Consider the following 24,687-nt stretch of genomic DNA (forward strand, 5'->3'; position numbering starts at 1 on the left):
AGCTGAAGTGACAACACTGTTCCTTCATTAGACCTGCATTTCAAAGTTCATATGATAAAAACACAGTGTGTTCACATTAACAGTAAATACAAACATATGTATATATGTTTATTAATTCATACCCATTGTAGCTTTTTTCCAATGATTTTATGTAATAGCTGTCTTTTAAATATATAATACTAATCCACTGGTATGAACATTTAAAATAGATGTATGCTTTTATTCACATGACCAGGGTCCCTGAGTAGACTTCAACAGATTTATAAATGCAATAAAACTTAAGTTTCTGTCTGTTCAAATCAAGGTAATTTTATTTAAAAAGACTGTTTATTTTTACCCCATCTATTTTATAGCAGTTGCATAAGTTAACTCAAAATATTCTTTATTAGTAATAACACTTTAAAAATATTCCTACTTACAAGCCTATCTTAAAATTTAGCTATTTTTAAGTAGCTAGATCTGAAACTCTGCAAAGTTAATGCAAATCCTGTCCCTTCCATTATTGTTTTAAAACAGCATATTTGATGTTCCTCCCTAGGAAATCTTGCAAACAAATAGGACTTTCAACATTTAACTTACAGATTATGCAGTAACAAATGAGATACATGCCTGTGTGTTTACAAATATTTCTTGCTTTCCAAGTAGAGATTTATTTCAATAATTGCTACTCTTCTATATCGCTGCCAAGTTAATCAGCTTCATTTTCCCCACTTTCTGCAAACTGAAGAGATAATTGCTTTGCATGTACACAAAGAGACTCTGATCCAAACACTTCAACATACATGGATACATTCAAGGCTTGCTAATGTTAGACCAAAAAAATCTCAAGTCTAAGACACAGAATAAAGTATAAATTTATATCCTGCAACCTTCCTATCACTAATAAAGCATGGGCACATCCCTGAAAGCACTCCCTAACTGGGACTGATGTATTTGGCACACCTTTAGAAACTAACTTTTTAGACCAGAGAAAATCTCAGTTCAAACTGGATTACAGGTTTAATTTTAACATTTGTATTCTTTCTAAAGCAGATGTGAAGGCCTACAGTCCTTGTTTAGGGTGAGAGAAGGGACAACCAACCAAACTCAAAGTAATACCCAGTAAAACAAAAACCAGAGGCAGTGAGCCATTAATTGAAGGCTGCACAGTGAAAAGATGGTTGAAGATTTTGTACTCTTTTGCATGATCTGCTTTTTGCCTGATAAAGGTATGAAAATTTAGGAATTGCTGCTCTCTTCTAATGATGTCAGCAATACAATCTCAGAGCAAAACTATTAAATAATTCAAATAGAAGAAAAGACAGCACTCATTCGGAATACTGATTCAGGGATGCTTGTTAAAATTACACTGGAGAACTGGTATGAAAAACAGAATATAAAGATATTGGTCTAGGAGAAGGCTCATGAGGTTTTGTACCAGTGCTCCTTCCCCAGGGAAAGATCACCTGTGTGACAGTGTCTCCTATCAAGCCACTGCTGGTAGGTTACAGACTTTCACAGTGCTTCCTTCAGGTAACAACCATGGTCAGGATGCATTTGAGCTTGCAACAGAAGCTGTGGATGAGGCAGCCCAAGGCAGAGCTGCTGCAGCAGAGCTTCTCCTCCAAAGTGATCTGCAGTTCTCCTGTGCAGAGGACAAGGAAGTTCTCCACTGGGACAGAAGTAAGAGCAGTACACCTGGTACTGTAGATAACTGTTTCAAGATCTGTTTGGTTCATGTTTTGCTGACCCTAGGACTTGTTTTTACCCAAATAGAGCTGAAACAGAGAGGAAAAATAATTACATAGTTCTTAACCATTAATTGTTGTCTCCTTAGAACCCAGGAGACCAATGATGCAAAAAACCCCCTATGTTTTAACAGATTGATCTAGTTTCCCTCAATTTTTTCATTTCAGGGATAAAACTTTTTATAATTATTTGCTCTTTATCTGGTCCACATTTTTGACTTAATGTGATGCCCAAACCCTGAAATAATATTACATGGGATGTTTCATCAATGCTGAGAAGAGCTGAAGCACTGTTGTGCACCATCCATTTTTTACATACTTGTGCAGTAACTTTTTCCTACAAAAATGCTCAATTTCACACCAATTTCCTGTTTATTACAGTACTTGTTTCTGATCTTAAAGTAAACTTCAGGAAATTATGCTACCCTCTGAAGTTATTGCACCTCTCCTACTTTGGGATAAATTGCAAATTTAGCAAATGCATTCCATCCAGTTCTTTCATGAAATAAAAGGTCATAAACCTAATGCGTTCTGCCAGTACTACAATTCAAAAACTGTTCAGAAAAAGAAATAAACCCCGGCTTTAAATGCATATTGTACAATTGGATTAGCTGCCAAAGCAATTAGAAACTGTGACTACTGTTGCACCACATAATTATTAAAGCAAACGTCTGCTGATCTGCAGTTTGTGTGCACTCAATGTCACGCATCATCCCTGAGCAGCGTTTGTTAGCAAAGGCTCTTCTGTGGAAGTCTGAGTTGTGTTTGCTTCCCTAAACCTTACACCTGTACAGTTCCTTCCTTCATCTTCCTGCTAAGCTCCACCACAACATCAAATCCCCATTATTACTTTCCACACCACTCCCACTTCTCCTTCCTGCCTCCCTGTATGTGCCTTCCCTCAGCTGGGCACATACAGACTTGTCAGACAGTGCTGTGGTGGCTGCCTGAAAGCCAAATTTCATTTTTTAACTGGAGCATTCATACACTCCTGCTGGAGGCACTACTGATGGTCTTTCTGCTGTTCAAGTAATATGTATGCCCTTTCTCCTAAACTACTTAGATTAACTTTTGCCGAATTCTCAATCCCTGCTGCCCAAAAGATCTAAGGATTCTGAAGGTTTCAAAACAATCAGGAGAAGGATGGGGAAAAGACAAAACATTATTGCAGGAGCCCTTGCTTGTTTAGGATGATAACCAGAAACAGTGATCCTCCTGAGAAGTACCCAAGTAGCCAACTTTATTCCACTTTAAACTAGTAATGAGAATTCAGTGAGGAAGCATTATCTGTGCATTAAAAGCAGAATTCATCTATCATTGTGAAGCACTTCCCTGCCACTTCAAGTATAAGGAAAAATCATGGTATCAAAAGCACAACATAAAGTTGCCCATGCAGTACCAGTTTGTTCCCTTCACACAGACACTGGCAGTGTTTATCTGCCTGGTAATTTACTATATTTTTCACAGGACTCCCCTCCAGAGTATGGAGCATGCAACAAGCAGCTCTGGAGCAATGATTTAAATACTTGCACGCTAATGCATGGCTGTGGTCCCACATGACTGCATGGAACCTAAACTTTGCTCTGAACACCCACTTTTTATTTTTATGATGGTGTTATCCACAGCAATTATCACAGTTTCTAACCACTGAAGATACTTAGAAGGCTGTTGGGTTTTTTTTAAACAGATAAGAAAATTGATGCATAAAAACCAAAACAGGTTAAACAAACCTGCCTTAGTCTACTTAATTAAGTACTAAAAAACTATCTGAACCACTGAAACATGGTACAATAGAAAACATTTTAACAGGTCTTAAATGCTTCTTGCATTGAATAATAACTGTTTGTAACCAAAAAACTCAAGGCAAAGCATGCTTCTGTCTATCACATAATACCTTCTGGTGGTTGTTTTATTTTGCAGTATCAAAATATTAAGAGTAAACTGTACTGGCTTTGTCCATATGACTTTGTTACAAGCTCGTGCAACCAAAACATCCCTCAAGTTATTCTTCCTTCTGTCCTAAAACTATGCCACAGCAATGCCATCCACTTTGGACCAGATATGAAACTATCACCTTTCCAGTCCCTGCTTTTGACTTGTGTTAGCAAATTCTGTTTCTTTCAAAGTATGAAAGCAAAATTGTATTTTAAATAAGTTCTAAACATTAAGCACTTGGTTGTTAATACTGGAGTATTTAATCTACCTAACAGTCAATCCTATCTTGCTTGTTCTCCTGCAACATTCTTCCTCTTCTTCATTCTTCTTATTGCTCATCTGTGAGGCTTTGAAACAGAGCTGTCAGCCTCTGAGTTTTTAGTGTGCACTGCACATCTGGATTGCAGTCATGCCTATAATCTTTAGAGCAGTATGATAACACAAACAATCTCGAAAAAAGCAGCTTGCTGAAGAATGGCATTATGAGACACCAGCAGCACAAAAGCATGATGAGCTGCTGCTCAGTAGTATTCAGCCTACTTAGAATTCAGCATGGTTTCAGAACTGTTTAAAGTATTAAAGCAAAGTTAAAACATTACGTTCCGCAGATAATAAGCAGGAACAAGCTGATTATCTTACATCAGAATCCTGCTGACAGGCAACAAGCGCTGTCTCAATCAGCCACAAGATGGAAGATAGCTGAAGCAGGAGAGACCTTTTAATTCAAAGAAAAGCTTAAATCATTTTCCACAGTTAAAAAGCCAAATTACCCACTGTGCTTTAACAAATTAAGTTAAATGACAGTCATCAATTCTTCAATTCTCTTCAGTTTGAGCTTTGTACCATTACCTTGGCAGTGCAACATCTAAATTTCTTTTGCTTGCTGTAAATAAATGGCTTCTACCAATAAGAGTTTCCTGACATTGCTGGAATTCCCTCTGTGCAGAAAAAAAAGGAAAACCTACCTGAGAAAACATTTTATTTGGGAAGGTGGTTGTGGCTTGCAGTGGTTATTGTTTTCACTTTAATTTGTTTTGATTTCTTTTTGATGTCTTTTCTTATTAAAGAGAATTCTACCTGCTACATACTTGTAATATCACCTTAAGTAAAGCAAGTGACTTTTCAAAAATCATAATGCTATGAAAATGATGTATTTACACCGTGACTATAGGAAACATACATACCCACAATCTGGAGCTGGGCACCACCTACAATCAGGATCCGCAACCAGCCACCGCCTAAGCATAAACTCTTCATACTTTTCCATCAAGATGTCATCATTTAATATCAAACGAATATCATGAGGATTAAAGCGTTCTGAGCATTCTGGGCAGCTAATATTAACTCTGCTCTCAGAGATCTCTATCCGCAGATACTGACGCAAGCAATCCACACAAGATCTGTGGTGACAAGTCATTATCTCCGGGAACCTGTCCTTGGAGTGCCGCAGAAGGCACAAGGGGCACTCCATGAAGTCTCCACTTGGTTTGCTGCTAGAGGTTGTTCCGTTATCAGAAGAGGTACACGTGGAGAAAATAGAGTTCTTGTCTGTACACATTTCTGAATGAATACTTTCAATACTTGCAATTCCATCAACACCTCCATTTAGATCCCTAGACTTGCGTTTCGTGTCCTTTTTTCTCCGAAAAAGTGAGCCCAACGAAATTCTTCTTTTCTTTGGTGCCTTTTTAACTGATGGCAAGCTCACAGAGGAAGCAGAAGACTGGAGGTCCCGATCAGAGCCCATTTGCCGATGTAAACTCATGTCTAGGTCACTCATCAGAAAGGGGTTAAATTTCATATACTATCCTAATCATTTTTAAGGATCAAACAGAGGCAGAGGATACAGGCATATTATTATGTAATCCAGTTGGAGAGTCTTCATGCAGAAAATTCACATGTATCTGCTTCCAGCAAATTCTTCAGAAGAATTCCCTGAATTAGGAGAGATGAAATAAAAGCAGGATTAGAATCACAACTATCACTATTGGCTCTGAAAGGTCACAGCACTCTAGTGACCTGCTATTCCTATTACTACCACCTTTTCCTCACCATCTGACCCAATACCTCTTCCTGTCAGCTTTTTCTAGCCTTTACATCCTTCTTATCTTAACAAGACTGAAATTTCCTTCTGGTCAAGGACTATCTTTGTTACACTTAATCAGTGCAGAGAAAGGCATCTGCACTCCCCTGCTCCCCCAAGGGAAGTAGGGTGTGTGCACGGGTCTATACATGTGTAGAAATTACCAAAACCCAAGGTGACAATTAAGTAAACAAGCAAGCTCTTCTATAAAGCTTAGCAACAGGCTTACAGCATGGGAAACTTTTCTGTTTTCTCTACCTTACATTTTCTGCACATGTGATAAGGTCAAGTACAAATCTGATACAGTTAATTAAAAGAAAGATTTCTCAGTGTTTTTTGAACCATTCAGACTGACAGCAGAAATTAAATCACTGTGGCTAAACAACTCAAGATATTCTCAAAATCTGAGGGTTCTCAGAGAAGTATGCATATTTATAGCATAAGGTATCTGAATATTTCAGGGAGCAGAGCTGCAGAGTGACAGCCAACACTGCTTGATTATATAGAAGCTGAAGGGCACGGCAAAGACTAGAGCTAAGGTGACAACATTTGAATTTTTTATCAGATATATTTCTGTAAGGGAAAAAAAAAAAGCCCCCAAACCAGATTCTCTTCACATACCAAGCTTCAGTTATTACCTATGTATAAGGTGACACCAAGGATTTCCTTCTGTTTTCTGCTGCTTAAATGACTGCACAGTGAGAAAAGAGACAAAGAAGGAACTCTTCCTATTTTCCTCTGACAGAGGAAAAAGCAGCAGATCATCTCCAACCAAAACCACTAAGTTCTCCCCAAACATGCAACTATTCCTACTTCTTGGAAGCTTGGTTGTACAAGAGGAATTTTTTTAACTTTTGGAGAACTGCATCTGTAACAGCAAAATGAGAAGGCAATGTTGCAAATCTACATGCAAAGCTAATGCCATGCTTTCTTTCCTCAGTGTTTCCCAACTGACCCCCCAGAAAGGTGTAAATGGGTTTCTATGACCTTACCAAAAGATAAAATCTGAAACTGGATACTAAAACCAAGTCCAAAGGTAGGAACAAAGGAATGCAGAGATTAATGCCTCTGTTTACAAGAGCTAAGCAGTGCGCAGAGCCCTCAGAGACCGGCACAGATCCAAACACGTGCAGAGTCTCCGGAAGGGATCGCTGAGCTGCGCGGGTCAAGACGGGCAAGTTTCAGGGGACGGCTCACCAGCAGCGGAAACAGGAATCCCTCTCCAAAGAGGAAACACAGAAATAGCCCACAGGCTCTGCAGAGCCACTGCAGGCCCTCTGCACACCACCACGGCCTGTGGATTTTATATATATATATAATATAGTGTACACTAAGTGTGTACCAGCAGGCAGCCAAGACAACACCACGCAGTTTCGCCACCACCCGGTACGGCAGGGCTGCACATGAACACTACACTGCCTTCCTCAAGTGTGACAATTAAAGACAAGAGAAAAAAAGGAAAAAAAAAACCCCAACCCTACACAAAAACCCCCACTAAAAAACATGTACATCTCCTGGTTTTGATAAAAAGATGTCTTACATTCTAAGCCCCTAGAGTTTTTAAAGAATTAAAAAGCCACTGTATTATATTTTTCAAATGCCGAATTATTACTGCTTTCTTCTTTTTTTTTCTAATAAAGGAAAATCTTACCACTGTGAACATATTAAAAAAAAATAAGCTTACTCTCAGAGTCCAAAATAAAGAGTATAAATACTTCAAGAACATAACATACTCTTCCTTCCCTCCTAAGGGAACATTTTTAGTCAAAAAAACCTATCTTGGATGCTTTACCTGCTCCAGTTCCCAAAACAAATGTAATAATTTTGCAGCCGCTGTTTCTCATTAAATGAACTAAAACATTCCCTGATATTAAAAAAAAAAAAAAAAAAAAAGAAACTGAAAAAAGCTTTCACAGAAGATGTTCTTCTCTTCAGTATCTTGGTATTGTGTTATATCATAGACAGCTGGTAGACCACGTCTGAAATATACTACAGATGCAGTCCATTGCTGACAAGTAAATTTGTGTGTTCAGAAGTGCAAGAATAACCTTAAAAGCATTTTTATAACTGGATAATTACTAACATTGGTATGTTCACACAGATACCACAGGGGCAGTGGAAAGTGCCAACCTCCTAAATCAGGAGAGTTCATGAACAAAATGAACAGCAAGCAAAGCATTCATTTCAGGCAAAAAGTCTGTTGCTGTTTGTTTTGGGGGAGGGGATTGTGGTTTTGTTTGTTTTTAAAAATAAAACAGAAAAAGGTAGGAAGTAAACACAGTAACACAGCCAAGTGTATGACTACAAGCCTGCCCCTCCTCCCTTTCTCTGGAGAGGAAAGAATGTGTTATTACAGCATTTCTGCCAGTTCCAACAGATGTACAAAATCAAGAAATAGCAGTTCTGGTGATGAACCAGTTGTACTTTTTTTCTTTTTAAATAAACAAAGATTCTCCCATGATGTAAAAAAAGAGACCAGTACCTCCCATAGTTCTCTCTGCATAATGGGATAAGCAGTCTCTCTAAAAGAGCAAATTGCTCTTCTAAGGAAAACAGCTAAATTTTGACAGGGTTTTGAAAAGAAAAGTTGCCAGTTATTTCAGACAATCATCGATTATGCTCTTTAGATTTAAATGCACAGAACTAGTTTCAAAAGCCAGGCTCTTCCTTATATAGTAATTTTGGGCTGACATGCTAGTGACGTTCAAAGATGACTTTGCTGAAGTGAAAAGATTCAGCAGATGATTTATTAGAGGCAAAAATGAAGACAAATGTTACAATGCTAATAATGATCAGAGCTGCACTAAATCATAAAAGCTTTACTAGCGCAATCTGGAGCACTGGCCAGTTCTCATGTTGCCCAACCCAACACAGCATCTGCATGTTTCTGCTGACAAAATAAGTAAAAAATACTTGATTTTGTACAGCCAGAGAACAAAATGCCCACATTATTCCAGTAACAACAAGACCACATGAAGGGGATATGCTGTGTGCAAACTGAAGCTCTGAAATCCAACTACTTGAAATGAGCTGCGACACACAAACTATGGTAGTAATAAACAATCTGATTTTGAGGCAACATTACAAGTTTTGCATTACTCTCACTGACCAGGATGAACTCTGTCAACACACAAAAGAAACTAACACGGGCAACAGCAAACAGACAGAAAAAAACAGAGTGCAAATCCTAAAACTTTTAAGTTCACCACTGTTTTCAACATTTCCTCAAAAGCACTTACCAACTACAGAAAAACCGTATTTCTGGCTCCCTGCCATGCCCAAAGCCCTGCCACAAATCCAAATTCCAGCCGTGCTTTGCATTCTGCTCGTGCCACAGACTTACCACAAAACACCACTTGCCACAGCACAAACACACCTTGTCATCTGAACATGCATAAAGGACATTTAGAGTTGCACCTACCTGAAGCTCAGTACTAAGCTGGTATCTGCTCCTTCTGCAACCCTGCCTGAACTATTTGCTAGGGAAACCTAATAAGCATCCAGCTAAAATGCCTTCAATAGTTCTTTTTGACCATGCTCCTTTAAGTAAATGCTATTGGTGACCATATAATGGAGGGGGAGGGAAAGGAATTGGGAATAATCTTGCCAAGGGAGAAGATTTCAGCTAAAGAAATGACTGGGATGATGAGTATCTTCTAATATGGCTCTCCATGGCACAATCTTTGCTTTTCTCATCAATTTCAAAATGCTTCGGAAATGCCCTAAGTGCAGCTGAGAATAACTCTGCTGATTTTGCAAGAAAAGAGTGACAAATGCCTACCTCCATAAGCCCAGCTGCTGGGGGAGATTACTCCCTCCTGCTCCTGCTGTCCTCCAAACACACCAGAGGCACCAGCTCAGCATGCTGCCTACTCTTCCATTACATTCCCAATCTGGGGCAAAAATCTGCTATCAGGACAGCTTCACACTTTGTTTGCAAAACAAAGGCAAGCTTAAACATCAGTGCAGGAAAGGAGAGAACCCACCACAAACATAGATGTAACTACATCCTCACTAAAACACCTTAAATAATCCCTCATGTAATTGGTACTTAAATAGCAAATCTAGACTTCTGTTCCAAACAAACTCTCTTTGTCTTAGGCATTTGCTCCTCCAACGATTTAACCATGCGCCAGATCTGTTAGCATACTGAAAGCTACTTCTTGATTAAAACTGACTCTTAATAGCTTCCTTTCTGACATCTGCAATTCCCAACATCTGTACTCTCTAGCTGCTTTCTGGAATGCACGGATCCAGCTTAAAGAGAGCTGTAAAAAGGTGAAAAACCCAAACCTTCAGAGCTTGAATTTCAACCACCATTACAGATAATTTCTGCTTCCCTCTTCCAGTAAGCATCTCCTACCAATCACACAGAATTCTAAAATTTCTAAGCTGTGGTGTTCTTAACACAAAGGTATCACTAATCATCTAAAACAGGCATCAAAAACAAATTTTCCTTTTAATTTAATCCATGATCTAAGAACTATAAACATAGTGGAATAAAATGTAAAACAAAAATATTGAAGAGCTGAAGTTACTCAACTAAATACAAACACACAGGATTTTGAAATCAGGCAACCAAGTACCTGATTTCAATGGCTATTCTTTAAATGTCAGCTCATTCCACAGAATCTAAGAACTACAAACATAGTGGAATAAAATGTAAAATAAAAATATTGAAGAGCTAAAGTTACTCAATACCAACACACAGGATTTTGAAATCAGGCAAACAAGTACCTGATTTCAATGGCTATTCTTTAAATGTCAGCTCATTCCACAGCAGTGTTTAAAACTGGGGGAAAAATACAAACAGTTTTGCCTGAAAATTTCTAAAAGAGCACATCTCTACTTGCTTTACACATGCCTCAGGTTCAAGTATACATCTGGCATTGCTGAGTTAAAAGAGTGATGAACAGCCTGGAAAAGTTTAACATCTTAGACAAGGCTAAATTTCGACATCCATGTGCTTCTGCAACACTCTGTCCCATTAAAAACATCTCACCATAGTCATGTCAATGCACATGGTGTCAGGGCATGTTAGGACTGTTACTTGGTTTTATTACAGATTATTTAGTACAAACAGAACCAACACTTTGCAACTTGGAAGAATACAGATGGAAATGATGTTGAAACAGCAAAGTGCATATAAAGGTTCTGCCAGAACCTAAGATGAAAAATAAAATCCTTTAATGCTAACATAATGCAGCATATTGTGTTAGGCAAATGCATATTGTGCAGGTGACATGCTTCACTGCAACAATTAGCAGACTATCTTTATGACTCCTTCAGTATATTTCCCTTCATATTCTAAGATCAAGAATAGCAACATTTTCCATTTGGTTTTTCAAAGACTGTAAAGACACTTTGACTTAATTTGTGCGGCATTTTTGATTGTCTTCTAACGTTGATTTCTAATAAAAGGTGAAACAAAAGGTTGATAGTATTTAGCCTAAATTGAACAGTTAATTCTTCAAAAGAAAGTTAAATTTGTATCAGAACATTTCTCAAGCTTTTAACACAAACTCAGACATACAGATACTTATTAAACATTTACAGTGATTTGCTGCAGCATGACATACAGAATGCAAAAAAAGTCATCAAAACCTCTTAAATAATTCATTTAAATCAAACCAAACTGTGTAAAACTACTTGAAATATACGCTCATGTAAATTTTACTTCATTATAACTTTTCTCCTTCAAAAAAGAGCACCAATATGGTAATTGACATGCTATGGAAGTCTTACCTTTCAGACACTTTCACAGGAAGGTATCTTTTACTTTCTATTCTGCTTTGTTCTGAGCTGTGTATGTGAATGCATTTCTTATAGCATGAAGAACATTTATTACAAAAGTTACTGGAGTTGCTCCTACTAGTAGTAAATCCTTTCCAAACTGAAAATCACTTGATCATTTAGTTAATTACATCTCGTTTCTTTATGCTTACAATGGACTGTTGATAGCTGCAGAGGCCATTGTTCCAAAAACAGAACACCCAAATCCCCAACTCAAGTTTTTCAAAACCTTTAGAAATCTTCCATGTCAAGACTTAAACTTCACATATCATCTTTAAATGTCAGAAAAACACCTGCAGTGACATATCATCACTTCTTTAATTTATGTAAATCCAAAAGACTGGGAGCAGAGCTCCTGTGAAGTACCATACCAAGCACTTGCTCACTCATTTGGAGCTCACAGTGGGCTCAGTGAAGATGCTGACAAGATCTGGGACATGCCCATATCAGCACAGTAAGCAGAACAGGGCAGGGCCCTTTCCCCTAATTTGAGAGGAAGTCAAACCCTTTGGAATAAGCCAGCTTGGTACATGTAGACCATTAGACAAGTGCCAAGTGAGGAACAAGGGGTCTTCCAGAGGCAACAGGAATTGCTGTAACAAACAGAAGTTTCGACAATGCAGACAGTTTACTTTAGAGAAAGTCTTCTAGTAATTATTCTTTCCTGACTCCTTATGGGGAGACTTAGGTTAGATGTTAGGAAGAAATTCTTTGCTCAGAGCATAGTGAGGCACTGGCACAGGTTGCACAGAGCAGCTATGGATGCCCCACTCCTGGAAGTGTTCTAGGCCAGGCTGGACAGAACCTTGATCAGCCTCGTCTAGTGGGTGGTATCCCTGCCCATGCAGGGCAAGGGGGTTGGAACAAGAAAACCCCTGATATTCATGGATACTATTACACAAATTAAGAGAAAAGCATTTGCAAGGCGAGGCAGAGATTATCTCTACTGCGCTATTACCATGTCTCAGTTTGTTCTGACTGTGCTTTATTTTTCCTTATGGTCCTGTGTCAATTATCTGGAAATTCTATTTTCACTTAGAGAACAAAGCAATATTGTTTGTAAAACAGTGACACAAACAGACTGACTATGAACCCACTTGGGCTCAAGGACTGAGAGAGTCAGACTGACTGGGCATGAAAATCAAAAGATTGACAGTATTTAAAACACAGAGAAGCCTACAGAACTGTCAAAAGTGAACTGATATACAATGTTCTGTTTTAAAATTCACAATGGTATGTAGCACATGACAAACTAAGCCTGACAGCTAGAAAAATCTTCAACAGCTTATTAAAAAAAAAAAGTTATGCTTCTTCCTTAGAAATTTATGAGCAATACATCCTGTATCATGTGTCCATGACAGCTGCTATTAGGAAAGGAAGTCTCGCAAGCTGCTCAACTCATTCTGAAAGTCTCTGAACAAATGACTGATAAAACTGTTCCTCTTGGAGATAATGCTTGTAAAGAAGACAGTGCACCCAAAGTTCCTCCCTCAGTCTGATGGCAAAATGGAAAGAATTCCTTAAACTCTAAAAACATTAATTTTCCAAGCCAGCAGCATTAAATCTGGGTATATTGTGTGCAGTGGTCAACCAAAGCTAAGAACTCAGTGGAGAGATGCTTTCTATTTGTGCATCTGCAGGTCTGTGTCTGTTGCAAATAGGACTATTTGCAATTTTCCCTTATCTAACTCAGCAGAGCGATCTTAGTTCAACCATGCATTTGCTTGCGTGTCAAAAGCTTCTCCTGTGCACTGTGGTGCCTTCTGTGAACAAATGTACACCAAACCCTGCCAAGAGGAAACCAAAGTCTTGGAAACACTGCAGGGAAAAAGCCACAACAAAACCAAGAAGGAAGCAAAACAAAAATCACCAAAATGTTTAACTATTTTAATCCTTTAATCATTAAAATCCTCACACTATGCTCTTCTTGCAAAAGTAACTGGAATGTGTTCTCTTAGTGCAATGATGGCCATGTATGTTCACTCCTGAATACTGTGGAGAGATAAATTTTTATGTGTCTGTATCTATGTATAGATATATAAGTATTGTTCTAAAATATTTTACTAGCTAGTGGTCTGAAAAGTGGAAGCAACACTAAGGGATTTAAAAACTGCACAAGCTGCGTCTGCTATGTACCAAAAAAGGAGATTCAATCTAACTGTATTAATACTTTCATTTCTGCAGTTGCTTTTTATTCTACAGTATACATTGCAAAATTATCACAGTAAAGACATACACCAGTGAAATAACAAAAGACAGTTTTTGTTTCCTGCAGTGTCACCATCCCTGCAAGTGGAAAACATTGCAACACTCCTAAATGCTGAGATCATTCCTACAGAAAACTGTTCCAAAATGAAAATAACCAATAGCAACAAAAGTCCAGAATAAGCAGATTTAATCTCAGGTCTATAATTTTGCCTGGTCAAACAGTAATGGCTACATACTGAAGTCTGACAAGCTTTTGTCTTTAAGCAGGCTTACAAGTTTGCCCCACTACAAAAGCAAACCAAATAAAGCATACCAAGAAATGAGATGGGACAAATATTGTAGTAGAGGGATCTGGAACCATGAACAGGAGCTCCAGAGAGAGCACACAGACAGAATTTGACCAGCATACCAGAGACAGCAGCTTGAAGGGATATATAAGAGGTTACAGATTGCAGTTCCTGGCTCCTAATGATTTTTAAATTCAGCAAGAGCCAGAGTTTCTGTCTTGTGCTGAGGGAAGATATTATTGACTGTCTGACTGGCAGAATCTTCCAGCTCTGTTTTATCTCTGGCATAATCAACCTCTATTTTGGAGGCAAGGAAGACAAAGAAAAAATATAGAAAAATAATTCACAAACACCAATATCCCTCTTCCCCCCAATCTTGAAATAGTTTTGCCTCCAACTAAGAAATCCTGGAAGCTATCAATGGATTACATTATTAAACATTTGATGCTATAAAGTAAACAAATTAAAAGGGATTTAGAATTGCTAAAAAGTTAGTAAGAGTTTTGAATTCTTCCAGGTTAGGCTGACCAGGTAAGACATCAGGTTAGGCTGACTAACAAGACCTTACCATGGGGATAAGAACTTGCGTCAGTTTCTGAAAGTCACTGTGACAACTCACAGTAACTTACTTTGCCAGTATCTCAGCACTTGAGAACTGAACAACTGTCCTGCATCGGTCTTCTCTGATATCTCATTACAGGGAATGAATACCTTTGGTAAATATAATTCAATATAAAACTTTCAGAAAAGCTTGGATGACCGAGTGAATAATCCATACCTGTCTATTTTAGCAGCAGCAAGTCAGGGATACAGACAGAAACTCTGACAGAGTTTTCTGAACTCTGTTTTGGCTAATGCCACAAGTTCTGAAACCGCCCTCAGGTCAGGTACAAAGTTGCACCAGCCTAACCAACAGCTCCTGTTCACTCAAGAGGTGATATTAGGTCAAAACCTAGCAAAACACATTCAATTCTTCTGCAGCCTGCACTATTAACTGAAAATCCTGCATGGATAGATTTCAAATCACCAAGTCAGTTTTTTGCAATAATAGTTATAAATTAACTGCTGCAATATCAAATACAGCCCAAGATTAAACAAACAAACAAAAAAAAAAAAGGGGGGGGGGGGGAAAGAAAGAACAACTGAGAGAAAAAGAGACAAAAACAAAGACAGGGAAAGGTCTAGCCAGGGAAACAAAAATACTCCATCCTGCCAGAAACACTGCCTGTAGCTTCCAGACAGGAAACTCACTGCCTCCAGAAAAACCATTGGCGTCAGGAAATGGCAGAAGTACCATGAAACTTATCTCACAGCTGAACTTAATGTAAAATGAAGGGACAACATTAGAAAAGGAAGGCAAAGACAAAGGACTAGCCACAGATCTTTGCTTATGAATATACTAGGTGAAAATTTAAATCTTACTGATGTGTCTTTGGAAGAAAGAATTAATGGAAAAGATTATTGTAGCCCTGCTGAAGATAAATAAATAAAAAACACCAGGTTGAAAAGATAGAGTCCATTCAGCACAAGAGAAGGGGAATGATCTGGCAGCATTTACAGGCAGATTCCACTAGCACTGTAAATAGTGTAAACACTACTTTGAAAGCACAAAGCAAGAAAAAGCTGAATGCCAGTCATTTAAAGTACATCTGATGCTGTACTTATGCTGGAAATACAATACATGCCAACAGGAGGAGTTATTCTGCCAGCACAATTATCCCACCTACAACAATATCATACTATGCCAGAAGATATGCTCTGTCAGCACACACAGGATTTAGGCAGGTTGATGAGTTTTTCCAAACATTTTTCACTGACACAGACAGAGGAGTAAGCAGAGTTTCTCTATGCAAAACAACTGCTGCATAAAATGGGTAGAAAAGTCATCACAAACACACCCACTCATGGCTTTAAAGACCGAATCTTGTGAAACTTTCTTAGGCTTTATTGCCTTAATGGTGTCCAAGCATGAATCAACACCCCTGTGAGTTTGTGAATCCCCTGCACGCCACTGCATCAGCCAGAGGCCTCGTGTCAGGTGACACACTGGGTCACAAAGTGCTGACCAGACCCTGACAGTGCTGCCACATTCAGGATGGTCAGAAAGTTTCGCAGCAAATTTTAAAAAGTAAATACTCTGAGTTTTCCTGCTATGTTTCACACATTTGCCAATAGAATACAAAGTCATAAAAGACCTGCAGGAGACCTACAGTGATGCTCCTCTGGCAGCTGAGGATTACGGCAGTTCTTAGTGCTTAGTGACACAAATGAGCGTGTGTCAAGATGTAGCTGCATTATTCCACCTACTCTGTTACTTTTTAATTAGAATTACACCTCCATTGCCAGGACTCACAACACAGTAAGTATTTCTGAAATACAACTCCCTTGCCCTCATGCTTTTGAGGGATTGCAAAGCCTTTTCCTTTCCACTCACCCCCTCACATTCAAACTCACCTTTTCTGTGTTGAATGTTACTTTTTTCCTTCAAAAGCATCATCTTAAACAGCTCGTTCTACATAATTACAGAAACATCATTAGTTGGGCCCCTTCATGCAACAGACTGTGACACATTATCTATTTCCAACAATTACAGGCAGAAAATACAAAGCAAGCATAATGCAATTCGTAGAAAAGCTACTGTGCTTATTTCCTCCATTATTTAGAACAGCTAAACGCTTCCTAATTATAGTCTTCAAACAAACCTGTTTTATTTCAGGTTCTGAGGTAAAACCATGCTTTGTGGTTTTTAAATAGTAACACTGGTAATATGCCTTCAACTGCACCCTTTTTAGTAGATCTCTAAAAAAACCCAACACCTTAAGTCAGATTTAAAAAGCTTCCTAGACCACAGAAATAGCAGATTTGGTAAACTGAATTAGTGCAGAAGATGCTGCCTCTAACCATGAGTACCTGTTAGCCTGCACCTGAGATCCAGTCCTCAAGTGCTGAGATTTCTTCCTTTAAAAAGCAGCGCAAACAATTTGCAAACACAAAAGCTTCTTGTTTATTTTTAACCTCAGCTGCAACCCTACAGCTTGACTCTGAATCTTGTCACAGTGGCATCCACTCCTCCATTCTACTCTGATGGTCTTAAATATAGCTTTCCTGAGCTGTCTGCAGCCAGATAAATTTTAGATGAAACAAGTACCTTAAACGGAATATAACACACAGTCTTTCATATTTATTTTCAGGTCATACATATTTATTTCATCAGCAATAAAAAAAGTCAAATCTCTGCTCATCTTAAATCTAAAATACCAGTTTCTCTAGTGGCTCATAAACTCACAGTGTCTTTGAGTCCTTGTTTTCTTTCTACTTGAAAGTTAACCATTAAGAATTTCAAATTGTAGTAGGTGATTACTGATTTATTTTCTTTTTGCTTATCTAAACCTAGTGTTAAGGGGGGAGGGGGTGTGGGGGAAGGGAAATCCTTGAGCAATATATTTAGTTTCCCTCTAAAGAATGTCTTCACTTGAAACACCAGCAAAGAACTGTTACTGTAATTGCAGTTCAAAGAGCTAAAAGCGACATCCTGCCAGCCAATAGTGTCAGGCACAAATATTTACAGAATATTCTGAAATGCCTGTAATAAACAAATGGGACAAAACATAGTTTATCAAGTACATTTTCTACCCAGAAAGGACACAGAGTGAGTAGCAGGCCCCAAGGACGACTCCCAGTGCCACCCCAACCTCTGTTTCCATTCCAGCGTGCCACGATCCCAGAGCAGAGCGACTGAAAGTGCGCACAGCAAAGCCTCACCCTGACTTTGCTGCCGTCAGAGCTTTCTTGCCAGCAGACACTGTAGAAATAGTTACATTAATTCTCCATTGTGCTGCGTAACTCAGAGCTTGCATTCCTGAATCGGAACTCGAATGCAAAAGTGCAGGAAGAGGGGGAGGGCAAATTCAATTTTTCAGCCCGAGACTACAGCTGTATCTGGCACAGTCTGTCCATGTGACTGGCTCGCTTTGCAGGCTTCAGGTAAATTCTCTCTGCCGAGCAGAGCCAGGAGGGGAACAAAGCAGGGGCAGAAGAGCCGAAGGACACGGCAGCCCCGATCCATGCCCAGGTGGCAGAAGGGAACACCAGCCCCACCTGGCACACCTGGTCCCTTCGGCCACCCTGCCTGACCCAGGCACAACGAGGGCAGACAGCAGCGCATCTGCCTTCTTCTCCACCTTCCAAAACCAAACCAGATGCCTCAAGTAAGGAACATTTGAATTATTCTAGAAGCAGAAACCAGAGCCAAAGCTAACAGTTTGTACACTCTGCGGACTGCTGAAACTGCCTGCAGAAACTGGTCCGTGGTGGTGGCAGAATACCTCACACTTGCTGCCTGCGGAATGAACAATAATACTAAAAAGATATCTAAAAATAACTCAGAAGTCTCCCCTATTGTTTTGGTTTGTTTTTTTTACAGTGACCAGGGCTCACCTTTGCACCAATCCAACACCAGTAACATTCTGATTCTTCACTTAGAAATGTAACATTCACTCTCAGCAAGCTACACAAAAAAAACTAAGGCAGACTCACAAGTGTGATGGCTCACGTCACAGATCCTCACACTCGAGTCTGTAAGCAAAATGACCTTGCAACCATCTTCATGCCTTACTCTCAGCTACCCCATGTATTTATAATAAAAGGCTCCTCACTTCAGTCAGAGCTTCTACCTGATATCCAGCAAGTGCCAGGTGAAACAAAAGAACCTTCACTGAGGACAGCATTCTGCAATAGATTCATGACATGGATTTTAACCTGCATTGAACACTCAAAGATAATGACACTTAGCTTCTATGGTTCCTGACAGGAGTCTGTTAATGAAAATCATCTTGGGGAGAAAACTGAACGTCTGACAGAGACACCAGACAAACCAGAGAAGATGTTGACATTTAAACAAAAACCAAACACAAAGAGCTTCGAGTTTCATATTCACAAAGGGCCACATCTGTCTCTAGATAACTTGGTGACATTACCAAACTTTACTGAGTTAACTGTAGCTTACTATCCTGTTCCAACTCAGTGCACTGTGATCTGGACAAACCTGTATTTGTATTTGCTATCTTACAGCAAGACCAGATCAGTACAAAATACCTGGACATGATGCCAGCTGCTCTTTAGAACATCTGGATATGAAATCTGGATATCACAGCTTTCTTACGCTCATCTGTAAGGACTGCTCCGCAGGTGTAACTCCTGAGCTCTAGTCTGAGCCTAGATCTTTCTTTTGGCCATTGAAACAAATTTTTAAAATGTGGTATGTTTTCTCAGGGTGGGCGGGGAGGAAGAAACAGCGGGAATAAACAAACTCTAAAAGTATTTAGGATTTCAGAATAGAGTGTTACCACCAGCTCCATTCTTCAGGCAGCACAGAAGTGCCCACAGTAAATGTGAAACGCATCTGTGAAAGAGTTTGGTTTTTTTTTCCTGCAAGTCTGCTTTAAAATGCAGGGTGAAACTTCAACAGAACGAATAAATATTCTTGATGATTGTTCCATATTCAGTTGGAAATGTACTTCTCTAGCCTTGTTATATTGCAGTGTGTGTGTGGTTTCCTTGCTAAAGCTAGCATGAGACAAAAATGAATCATACACTGTACCAGCGCCAGAACAGAGAATAAAACAAGTGCAATCACTGTTACTGAGGAATGAAAGTCCCCTACAAAAATGTTGGCTGCACATCTGTTTCCATTGTAGGACTAACTTTTTCACTGTCTTTACCTGAGAAATAAGGCACATAAAATGTCAGAAGAATTCCAGTGGTCTACAAGTGAGACATTTAAATCAGATAATTTTAACTTAAGTAAGTTGATAAAACAGGAGCTTTAATGATTTAATAGTTATTTAGAAGCTTCAAGTCTATGAGTGAAGACAGTAGATAAATTTTATTCTGAAAAAAATGCAGCTTCTTTAACATTTCTGGTATACGGTCTGTTTTCAGTGAGGCAAGCTTATTCTTTTCTAAACAATTACTCAACATTGCACTAAAAAAAACTAACTGAGAAGTTATTCAGAAATTAATTCTGAAGTTCTTTTAGCTGTTCCATCATTCACTTCTTTCATGCTCAGAGCTTTTATGATTATGAACAAAAGTATTTCTAACAATTCACTTTCTGTCCTTACTTCTGACCTTTCTGATTTGCAATCCCACTGTTCACCACTAACCCTCAAATAATTCCAGAGACAGAAAACTATCAAATACTGTATGAAAGAACATAAATGATTCCTCACTCTCTTGAAGTTGTGTGCAAGTACAGAACCATTCTGCTGCAGTTTTAGCCAGTATTATTAAAGAGCCCTCCTCTGAAGAGCAAATCTGTTGTCACCTTGCAGTTACCACAGTGGTACAACTGTGGGAGTCGTGTGATGGAACAAAAGGAAGCTGAAAGGCCAAGGTACATTTAAAAGGAGTCAAACATCAGCACAGGTAGAGGTTATGAAAGATGAATACAAATAAATTAGAAGAACAATCTGGCAGGTCAACTCACATGGCAGAACACTGTCTGAAAAGGGATTGTTATAGTTCACAAGACTTATGTTATTTACTTATACTAGCAAGCCTTAACCTAAAATGAAATGCGTGCTGAGGGCAGCCTTTTTAAATACCTGCTGGTCAGGCTGACTGTTCCTTTCTGGGAAGATAACAGCTACAGTAAAACACACCATTTTGTTTAAATTTCAGTTTTGATATAACTGAGGTAGTTTGTATCTGCCCACACTTCCCCATTAGAGAAGTTACAGCACCTTCAGCTGCATTTGCGGCTTTTCAATGGAAGAGCAAAGCACTAGTACAACTTCACATGTTTCCCTGTCTTGGTCCCTCTTTTCTCTCCAAATGTCAGCAACATAGTAGTCTCTGAAGCCACAATCCTAGAAGACTGTTCTGCTGAGATGGAAGAGAAGAAAAATGAGAAAGAGAAAAGAAGTATGAAATGTGTGGAGTGAAAGTCAACCTACCATAGAAAGCAGAATTCCATACAATTGACATGTAGATGCAGTATTTCTTCGCTAATCTGACCTCACCTCAAATTACTGAGAGAAGGGAAAGATGGGGAGGATGTGACACAAATTGTTCTCAGGACAGTAAGAGAAAACCCACAAGTATCTAGAAATTGCCCTCTCCTTATCAGATACTTACTGGTGTACAGTAATTGTGTAAGTGACATCTACTCCTTCCTTAAGTTTGGCCTGATAACAAAGAACGAAATTATTATAAAAGTTTGGATCATGTCCATGTTTCAGTATTTCTGACAACTCAGTATTTCTACGTTACTGAAAACACTTTTTCTACTGCTTTCATGTTTGTCTACAGTATCAAGATCCACAAAAAAAAACAAACAAACTGAGCTACCAAGTCTTTTTCTAGCAACAAGGACAACAAAACCTTTGCGCTAAACAACTTTTCCGTATAGAACTGCTTCCTACAGTGTACTTAATTCTAGTACATAAAAATTCTACACAGCCATGCCATACCTGGCAAAAACAAGTGAAAGCAATTGTCATCACACCATTGCTAGTGTGTGACTATAGAAGACACAATCTTACCCTCCTGCCCCCCAAGAAGTCCTTTCCCCAATAAATAAATTATCTGCTTGCGACATACAATATTATCAAATACTTTTCAGGTAACAGAGGCACAGAAAGCTATACCAAAAACTATGAGGACATTTAATATTGCACACTTGAGTGCTCAAAAATTAAGGATTCCAGAAAGCAAGGTGTCAACAAAAACTAAATTCAGCATCCCTGCAAACAGCCAATTGACAGTGTAGCTGGTGCACTGGAAGCAATGCAAATTTTGGTCCAGTTTCAGCACCTGTGATGGCTGGCTGTGATATCTGATCCTTGTCACCGTTTCCAGGGACATCAGGACATCTCTTTCCCTGTCCACAACAAAGATCCAACTACCAGGACGGGCAGACACAAATTAAGTGGGGCCAGTTGCTTCCCACCCAAGTAAGAAATACAGCATCAGGTAGGTGAGCTGCAGCAGTAAGAGAAGCTGGAAGACCTCTGCTGGATGCCACTTAGTGTTCTAGCAGTCATTTCCAGGCCTTGGGGAGATCCTAAAAGCTGCGTCCAGCTTCTGAACTTCCTGTAGAATCACACATACATACTGATTTTTCTGGAGTGGCCTCATTCCAGCAACAGCTTTTTCTCATTTCCATACTAAATGAGGCTCCATATCTACATGTTGTATATTTTTTGCTTTACAACAACATTATACAACACCGAATTCACAAATACCACACAAATCCTTAAGATATTTTTACCAGACTAAAGGCTTCAAAATCATTAGCAAATCAATCCTCAAAGCAGTCCTGTGAAACCTTTACAGAAATTCTGCAATGGAAGATTATTTTCCAGATTTGCAAATTGGGAAACAAACACCAAAGCTAATGCTGTCACCTGAAATAAGATTATGATATTGTGGGCTGCCAAAGTTCTAAGGCTGTTTTGCACCAATATAGGACTGTATATGTCCAAAACTTAGACTGAACACTGACCTGATCAACACCTGAAAGTCTGAAGATGGGCATACAGGAAAACACCTAACTATTCTATAAGGGCTTTGCCCAACTCTACAAATACTCTACAAGTGAGGTGCCACAGACTCCTTGTTCTAGCATTCCCAATCTTAAGTTTATATCCCAGCACACTCCAAATAATGTGGCTGTTGTCTAATGATTTAAATGCCAGTAGTATTTTTTCTGTTGCCAGGGCATGAGAATGTTCTCTTACACAAATTTTCTGCAATTTAAGAATTTGCAGACACCAAGTGACAAGACTTAGCTATCATTAACTAGAATTAGTTTCTCTTTGAAACTTCTATCCCCGTGACAGATTTGATTAACACTGGCCAATGGGTTTCTAAAGAGCACAACAAACCTGGAAGAATGCCTTCTCTCAAGGACACCAGTCTGCTACAGCATGTTTTGAACTCATCTCAAAGGAAGAACCCTGTGTAATAAACCCATGCTCCTGCAACACCAGACTCAGGTGGTGGCCGAGAGGGCTGTGCATGGCAAAACTTCATTTAAACATTTCCATCCCTCTTCCCCAGATGTTGGTCAATAATTAGCAGGGGTTAAGGACCTGTAAACAGCCTCTTCTTTCCTTTTATAATTTTCTTTGGCAGGTGCTCTAGTTTGAGAGCAAAAATGTGAAATAGGGACAGCTGTCATAAAAAGGGAGATTTGGTTTAAAACCAGCTGTTTCAGTCTACATCACCTTCAGTTCCTTCATGCAACCTTTTCTTCCTACTCTTCCTCACTTATCTTTTTTCCTTCTACCTCTTCTGTTGCCTCTACGCATCACATTTTCCTATACATCCTTTGAACTGAAGGTAGACAGCTCACACTTTGTCTCAAGCCTCTCATCCTGACAGAATCAAGAGCAGAAGGAAGCATTCCCCCTTCTCACTTGGGTCTCTCATCATTGACTCGATGTCCACCAGCTGTGATACGAAATTTAAGTACCTCACCACTTGCTACAACGGCTGAAAAAGTGTGGCTCTATGTGAAATGTTCAGAATTTTGGTGCCACAACAATCAGTCTTTCAAGAAAATGCTCAGAACCACTTTCTAAAAATCTGCTATTCCTTGCAAGTTTTTACAGAGATAAAATAAAGATGGAGCAAGGCTTCTCTAAGAAAATAAAAGCAAAAAGAAAAGAAAACACTCCAACCTCTGATCCAAAATACAGACATTATACAGTCTCAGAGCAGTTGCACTACATTTTTAAACATTAAGAAACCTTTCCTCTGGATTCTCAGAAACAAGTTTTTTTGCTTTAGACCAACTACATTTTGAATTAAATAAAACCAACAACCTGAATGCCTGGTTTCATAATGTGAAGTATTAATCTTACTTTATAAGATACTGTTGGTTCTAAGTATTATATACACAGTTGTATACATAATACTTGGAGCTTCTAACAAACTCCTAAAAAGAGGAATTCTTTGATGTTTACTTGATGTAGCAGCCCCAGTCCAAATGAATACCTACCAAGAATATTTCCCTTCTATCATACACTTATCACATGTGTAAATGCATTTTTTTCGTATCTAGTATAAATTCTAAAAACAAAGCATGAAGAGAAAGGAGACATCACTCATTTTACAGACAGATGTTTGAAGCAGCCAGATAATGTGACTTGCCAAACTCTCAGAGAGACAATGCACGGAAAAGCTGACAATGGGCAGAGGAGAACATGTCTTACCTCACAGCCAGACTGGGATGGCAGCAATGATCAGCCTCCTCTGTCTGAGCTGCTAAGCATTAAGCCACAGGAACTCCACAACTTGTTCTCATTTGGTTGTACTCTAATATATGTAGCACACCAGTCCACTCATCATCATGGGCTGTCCTCAAAAATATTTTAAAATCCCACCACCATTTGGAACAGAAACAAAGCATGTTTTTTGCTCCTTCATATGTAACTCCATCATCTGTCTCAAATATCCACAGACTGTGTCAGTCCAAACAACTGTTTCTCCCTTTCATCTTCTGCTCATTTTACAACATCCTCCACAGGAATGACCTCACTGGAGAAAGACCCTTTACATTTTCCTTTGCTTGGCAAAATGCATGGTCTGTAATGGAGGTATTTAATGCCACTCAATGTACACCTTTCTCACCCTTGAAGGAAAGACA

At 39.0% G+C, this 24,687-nt stretch overlaps 1 protein-coding gene across 3 annotated transcripts in view; it reads right to left on the reverse strand.

Annotated features, from left to right (window-relative positions):
- Positions 1 to 24,687, reverse strand: part of RNF19A (ring finger protein 19A, RBR E3 ubiquitin protein ligase) — a 58,104-nt gene that overhangs the window by 15,857 nt on the left and 17,560 nt on the right. For all 3 annotated transcript variants that reach the window (XM_039706181.1, XM_039706180.1, XM_039706179.1), the window contains exon 3: positions 4,847 to 5,597. In XM_039706181.1, the coding sequence (XP_039562115.1) occupies positions 4,847 to 5,463 (617 nt within the window). In that variant the 5' untranslated portion in view covers positions 5,464 to 5,597. The remainder of the gene's footprint in view (positions 1 to 4,846; positions 5,598 to 24,687) is intronic.

Source organism: Passer montanus, unplaced genomic scaffold (genome assembly GCF_014805655.1).
Source record: "Passer montanus isolate IOZ18808 unplaced genomic scaffold, ASM1480565v1 scaffold19, whole genome shotgun sequence".
Lineage (NCBI taxonomy): Eukaryota > Metazoa > Chordata > Aves > Passeriformes > Passeridae > Passer > Passer montanus.